Source organism: Anas acuta, chromosome 20 (genome assembly GCF_963932015.1).
Source record: "Anas acuta chromosome 20, bAnaAcu1.1, whole genome shotgun sequence".
Taxonomy (NCBI): domain Eukaryota; kingdom Metazoa; phylum Chordata; class Aves; order Anseriformes; family Anatidae; genus Anas; species Anas acuta.
The window spans coordinates 2,797,065-2,803,423 of NC_088998.1; the positions used below are offsets into that span (position 1 = coordinate 2,797,065).

The 6,359-nt window shown below is 63.5% G+C and overlaps 1 protein-coding gene across 2 annotated transcripts in view; it reads left to right on the forward strand.

Annotated features, from left to right (window-relative positions):
* LOC137842646 (collagen alpha-1(II) chain-like) overlaps positions 1 to 5,474 on the forward strand; it is a 69,452-nt gene extending 63,978 nt beyond the window's left edge. For both annotated transcript variants that reach the window (XM_068656957.1, XM_068656958.1), the window contains 18 exons: positions 115 to 168; positions 285 to 338; positions 563 to 616; positions 783 to 836; positions 943 to 996; positions 1,164 to 1,217; positions 1,700 to 1,753; positions 2,551 to 2,604; positions 2,688 to 2,741; positions 2,916 to 2,969; positions 3,052 to 3,069; positions 3,233 to 3,286; positions 3,422 to 3,484; positions 3,734 to 3,899; positions 4,255 to 4,361; positions 4,476 to 4,556; positions 4,768 to 4,956; positions 5,149 to 5,474. In XM_068656957.1, coding sequence (XP_068513058.1) covers positions 115 to 168; positions 285 to 338; positions 563 to 616; positions 783 to 836; positions 943 to 996; positions 1,164 to 1,217; positions 1,700 to 1,753; positions 2,551 to 2,604; positions 2,688 to 2,741; positions 2,916 to 2,969; positions 3,052 to 3,069; positions 3,233 to 3,286; positions 3,422 to 3,484; positions 3,734 to 3,899; positions 4,255 to 4,361; positions 4,476 to 4,556; positions 4,768 to 4,956; positions 5,149 to 5,298 — 1,368 coding nt within the window. In that variant the 3' untranslated portion in view covers positions 5,299 to 5,474. The remainder of the gene's footprint in view (positions 1 to 114; positions 169 to 284; positions 339 to 562; positions 617 to 782; positions 837 to 942; positions 997 to 1,163; positions 1,218 to 1,699; positions 1,754 to 2,550; positions 2,605 to 2,687; positions 2,742 to 2,915; positions 2,970 to 3,051; positions 3,070 to 3,232; positions 3,287 to 3,421; positions 3,485 to 3,733; positions 3,900 to 4,254; positions 4,362 to 4,475; positions 4,557 to 4,767; positions 4,957 to 5,148) is intronic.
* The last annotated feature ends 885 nt before the right edge of the window (positions 5,475 to 6,359 follow it).

A 6,359-nucleotide genomic window follows, 5' to 3' on the forward strand; every position in this document is an offset into this window, starting at 1 on the left:
AGGCACGGGGTGGAAAGGTGGAGGTGGCACCGGGGTCCCTCGGGGAGCAACAGGAGCCCTGCCCCTGATCCCGGAGCTGATGCTGGTCCCTGCTTTGTGTCCCAATGAACCCAGGGTGCCCTGGGGACACCAGGCAATGCTGGAGCCCCGGGGTCGAGCGGTGCCGAGGTGAGTGGCTGCCCTGCTCCTGCAACCTGGACCTCACCAGGCTGCCCGAGGAGCTGGGGGTTACCTCCTGAATGCCATCTTTTGGAGCTGGGTTGTTTTATTTAATTTTTCCTTAGGGCCTGACGGGTGCAAAAGGGGAGCCGGGCACACCGGGAAAACCAGGGCGCACGGTGAGGGGCTGGGGTGGCCGTGCTGGTGCTTCTCCGGTGCGGGCAGCTGAGCTGGGATTTCCTGGAGGTGCAGCAAAACCCACACGGGTGCTCCTGCTCCTGCCAAAACACTGCCCCAAAGAGGCTTCAGCTCAAACCCTGCTCCTGTGCACGGTGTGGGTGAGAGCGGTGTGGGGACATCCCAGCACCCTAACAGGGGGTTGCTTTCTCCTTTGGGATTTTAGGGCTCTCCAGGACAAGTCGGTCCCCAAGGGCAGAAAGGTCGCAAAGGAGAAAAGGTACCGCCAGCAGCGTCCTGCACGGGGGAGGCACAGAGCAGAGGGGGGCCAAGCCATGGCCCCTGGGGAGAAACCAGCACCAGGAGGGACTCCCTTGCTCAGCATCGGCCCAGGCTCAGATGTCCCAGTGCTGGTGACTAAAACGTCTCCTCTTTTCTCTCCCCAGGGCGATGTGGGGCGTGAGGGGCAAGAAGGGGTCCCTGGAGAAGCTGGCAGGAGGGTAAGGGCGTGCTCGTCCTCACAGAGAGCTGGGCTGATGGGGAGGGGGACGCAGGCAGTGGGGTCGATGAAATTACTGTGCTCTGAGTCTCATCTCCTGTCCCCAGGGCAAGCGAGGCAAGGCAGGACACCGGCCCCCGAGGGGCCCCCGCGGACACAAGGTACATGGCCAGGGGTGCTTTGGGTGCCTTTGGCTGTACGCAAAGGCTGGGCTGATAGAGGGGCACCGTGGCACATGGCCAGGCCTCTGTCCCCCCCCCCCAGTTCCTCCCAGTCCCTCCCAGTCCCGTCCTGCCCCAGCAGAGGGTTTCTTGCTTCTGCATTGCAGGGCCACCCAGGTGACGAGGGGCTGGCGGGGCCCCAGGGCCCACAAGGACCCTACGTGAGTACTGGGACCAAGCAGCGAGGTTTGGGGTGCCCCCTGCTCCCCATCTGCACCCTGTGGGTGCCCCCCACAACCAGAGCAGGGGCCTTAAAAAGAGTGGGGCTTCCAGGTGCTGCACAGCTCTCATCCTGCCTTCCCCCTCCCAGCTTAGTGTTAGGCAAAAAAAAAAAGGCCAAGTTTATTTTCTGGCTGGTGGGAGTTGCTTTTTCTCCAGTTAAATGGTAACGATAATAATAAAACAGCTTCGGAAATGGCACCGAAAGGAAAACAAAGGCAGGATGTTCTGCAGCCAGCCAGGGGACCTGATCTGTGTTTATAACGGGTTAGGGAAGGTGAGGAGGGATTGCCAAAAGGGAAAATGAAAGCTGAGGAATGCCTCGAGGTCCCTAAAAACACCCCAAATTCTCGCAGCCCTCGTGGCTCCCGAGTCCCCTCCTCGGCCACAGGCAGGGCCAGCGGTGTCGCTTCGTTTCTCTTAGGGCATCCCGGGGCTGAAGGGCATCAGAGGAGACCCGGGACCGAAAGGACCCAAGGTAGGTGACATTTATGGGGCTGGGGCCCCGGGCACAGGCTGGCACGAGGCGGGATCCCTGCACCCCCTCCCCGCTCCCCAACGCCCAGGCCTGCAGCGTCCTTGGTGCAGGCGGCCCTGTCCTCACACCCCAGGCCATAAATACGAGCGCCAAGCAGGCCCTGGGGGTGGGTGGCTGCTCGCAGCCTTCGGGAAGTGAAAGGCAGCGATAAATGAGGCTTTAAATTAATTGCAGCTGAACCTGCAGTGGCAGAAGATGTGGGCCAGGGCGTTCGGCGAGGCCGGGGGCTGCAGGGGGCTGCCAGGGTGTGCTCGGGGGGGTTTCTTCCCACAGGACTTCAGCACACACCGAATTTTTTTTTTATTTTCCTTGAGTTTTTCCTCGCATTGTGAGTTTTTCCAAGCACTTCCTCGAGCCTTCCTAGGGCAATATTTTACCCTGGGGTAAAGTACTCCCAGCCTTGCCTTGGCGGCTGAGCAGGGGATGGAAACGCTCCGCTAACAGACCAAAAGGGTTATTTATTTATTTTATTTTATTTTTTTTTCCCCGGAAGGTTCTCAGGTGGCTGGCTCTGGGAATTTCCCACCCCCAGCCACCTGCCCGGCTTGCTGGAGGCCAGGAGCCGTTTGCCCTGGGGAGATGTGGCCAGGCAGCCACCCCCTGTGCCCACCCCATCAAATACAGCCACAGGAGTGACCAGAGCGGGGGCTCTGGGGCAGGGTCCCCCCCCCCCCGGTGGTGTCCCTGGCCACTTCCACCCCCCTCCTGGCCACCAACTCTCTCCCTCCCTCTCCTAGGGCGAGAAGGGCAGCAGGGGCGACCTGGGGCAGCAAGGGGACGAGGGCTTCAAGGTGCGTGGAGGGCTTGTGCCCCTCTCCCCCCCGTGTCACCCCGCTGTGTCCCACCCCGTGTCACTCCCCTCCGCGTCTCCTAGGGCAAGCAAGGACCCCACGGTGTCCCCGGGAGGCCAGGACCCAAGGGACCGCAGGTACCTGCGGGGTGGGGGGGGACAGGGCAGGGGTTTGTGTTTGGGGTGGATTCTTCCCCTTTTGTGCAAAATACACCAGCAAAAAGCAACCTGGGGAAGGGGCTGGAAATAAGGGAGCAGGGCTGGGAGATGCGCTGTTGGGGCCGTGTGTGACGTCCCCGTGTCCCTCCGCAGGGTGACGCTGGCCCCCCCGGCGCACGGGGGCTCCCTGGGCTCCCCGGGAAGCCGGTAAGTCCTTCATCCCCAGCACATGGGGGTTTGCAGGGCCAGCAGCCTCCCCCTGAGGCACCCCCTTGCTTTTCTCTTCCAGGGCTTGTCGGGACAAAAAGTGAGTGCAGGGGCAGCGGGCGCGGGGTGAGCCCTGCTGTGGGGCTCTGTCCCCTCCTGTCCTCATCCTGGGGGTGCGGGACAGCCCCGTGCCCACTGTGGGGACGTGAGGCAGCAGCTCAGCACCTCGCCTTTCCTTCCTCTTCCTCCTCATCCTCGGGCAGGGGCTGAAAGGTTCCTCGGGCCAGCCGGGACCCAGGGGCAAGCCGGGACCACCGGTAAGCAAAGCCACCGACGTCCCTTGGGGACACAAAGTGGTGGCTGGTGCCATGGGGACAGGCGGTGCTGGTGCTGGCGGAGGAGCTGCGAGGGTGGCAGGGGCTTCCCGTGTCACCGCTGTCACTGTCACACAGGGTCCCGCCGGCCCCCCCGGCCCCAGCGGCCCCGCGCTGAAGCTATCCAAGGAGGAGCTGCGGGTGAGTGGGGCTGCGTGGGGCTGGGGGGCTCCTGCCTCTGGTGGCTGCTGCCTGCTGGGGACAAAGGGACAGTGACAACGCCTCACATCCCTGTGCACAAAGAGCAGAGCACGCAGATGGGTCAATCCCTCCCGTACCCAGCCAGGCTCGCTCCTTGTCCCCCCACACCTCCCCCAGTACTTGGCCGTGCTCCTGGCCAAAATGCGAGGGGGGACAATGGGAGCTGGGGTCTGTCCCCGTGATTTCCAGCACCTCCTCCACCCCTCCGACCGCCTGAACCGCACCGCAGCGCGGGCTCTGCTGGAGGCCCTGAGCCGTGAGCTGAGAGCGCTGGTGGAGCACCCCGATGGCACCAAGGACAACCCCGCGGCCACCTGCAAGGAGCTGCTGCTGGCCCACCCCAGCTTGCCCGACGGTACAGGGGACACCCTGCGTTGTCCCCCTGGCCCTTCAGGCCCGGGCCATGGGGCCAGGATTCCCTCTACAAATGCCATTAGGGAGGAGGAGGATGGGGGGGATGAGCTCAGCGGGGTTTATGGGCATCCTCAGCTCCTCCATGCAGGATGTCCTCCTGCACCAGCTCCAGCCCCAGGGTTTTGGGGGGCTGTGTGCGTGTCGGGTGCTCGTGGGCATGGTGTGCAGGGTGCGGGTGGGTGCGAGGAGTGGAAGGCACACAGCACATCCCCAGCCTGTGGGTGTGCAGCTGGGGAAGGGGTGGCAGCCGTGTGCTGCCCTCGCTGTGCCTCCAGCCCCGCTCTGCATCCCCGCAGGGCACTACTACATCGACCCCAACCAGGGCAGCCCCCGGGACGCCCTGCTGGCCTTCTGCAACTTCACGGCGGGGGGCGAGACCTGCATATCCCCCGTCCACAACCAGGTATGGCCCCACGGGACACCCTCAGCCTGCGTGGGCTGGCACGGCCGGGTCTTCAACCTGGCGGTGCCACCAACCCCTGCCGGGACACCGGGATGTGGCCCCCGATCCCCACAGGTCCCCATCAAGGCCTGGCTGAGCACCTACACCTCCAAGGACACCTTCGAGTGGTTCAGTGCCCTGCCTGGGGGCTTCCTGGTGAGTGCCTGGCCGGGGGGACACGAAGCCCTTCCCTGGGGCCCTGCCAGCTCCTGGATGCCCAGGCACCTGGGCACCTTCTCCCTCAGCAAGGAAATTCAGAGCTGTGCCTTTGCAGGGCTGCCTCCTGCCCTGTCTTCGGGGCAGGGTGGGGGGCACGGATCCTAGAAGCAGCCCCCAGCACCCCCCCTCTCTCTTGTTGCCTCTGCAGCTGGAGTACGCGGGCGCCAGCACGGTGCAGCTGCGTTTCCTCCGGCTGCACAGCCGCCTGGCCGCACAGAAGGTCTCCTACTCCTGCAGCCCAGCCCCAGAACGGGGCCAGCCCCAGCCCGAGAAGGAAATCCTCTTCCTGGCGGACTCCCGGGAGCAGAGCTACACAGCCACCCTGCAGGGCTGCCTGGTGAGCAGGCTCGAGCCTGGAAGAAGCACCAGGCTCTGTGTGCATTGCGTGCCCGGGGCTCGGAGCAGAGCTCCTGGCTGGGCTCGGTGGGCTGGGATGGGAGAGCACCCCTGGGAAGATGCCCCAGGCTTGGGGAACGGGGTGGTTTGTGGCAGGGGGACGTGGTCTCAGCGCCGCCCGCCCTCCTTTCAGCTGGACAACGAGTCCTCCATCACCGACACCATCTTCCAGTTCACCACCGAGGAGCTCTCCCTGCTGCCCCTGCGGGACCTGGCCGTGTTTCACAACGGTGACGCCTCGCACCAGTTTGGATTCACAGTGGGACCAGTCTGCTTCAGCTGAAACTGGGGACACGCACGCGGCACCAGAGCCTCCTCCCCATCCCCGACCCGGCCCGGGGGGGATGCAGGTGGAGGTGGTTCTGTAGCTGCAGTGTGCCATGGACTACACTTCCTTCTGAAGTAGAAGAATACTGTTTACAAAAGTCATTGCTCTATAAATTATGTATATATTATATATATGTATGAGAATTGTGTAATCATGACAGCAGGAAAGGAAAAAAAAAAAGGCAAAAATGCTACTGGAGTGGGAAAAGGGGAGAGCAACGGGCAGCTCTGTGCTGGGGAGAGACGTAAATGCTTGGAGCCTCGTCTCCTCGCGCCCCAGCTGTGTTTTGGGGGCTGCGGCTCACACAGTGATGGGCACCATAAGGCACGGCAGCAGAGGTTGGAGCCCCGTGGTCCCCGTCCTGCTGCGTGCTCCTGGCCTGGTGCCCCTTTTCTGCTGGTCCTGGCCCTGTCCTTGCTGCTACCCGAGGGCTGCTGCCACGCTTTGCCCACCCAGGGCTGGGCACAGGAGCGCGTGGGGGTGTCACGGCAGGGGGAGGTCAAACCCTGCAGCAAAAAGAAGAAATCTCCTGCGCAAGGCAGGGGTAGGAAAGGAGAGCGGGGGCACGCCAGCACCACAGCCCTGGGCAGCCCAGGAGGAGGCTGGATCCGAGCTGGGCTGTGACAGGGTGCTGGGTGCACCCACCCCGCCTGGAAAACCCCAGCCAGAGCTTCTGGGCAGCTTGGCAATAAATGAAGGAAGAACGAGCAGTTGTGAGCCAAGGCCGGTTTCTCCCCTCCGAGGCAGGGGGGGCGGTGGGTTGGTTTGTTTGCTCAGCAGCAGCGGGTTTGGGGGGGGACTGCACCCACCTCCCACCCCTCGAACTGCACCCACCTCCCACCCCTCACCAGCCGCCCACACCCGGCTGGTGGCTGCTGTGGGGAGCTGCGGGGGCAGGGTTTTAAGCAGCAGCACGGGGAGGGGGGAGGCTTTTATTGTTGTTATCACTATTTCAAGCAGCAAATGCGGCCGGAAAAATGCAGTGCCAGCTCTGCCCGTAAGAAAAAACACACTCG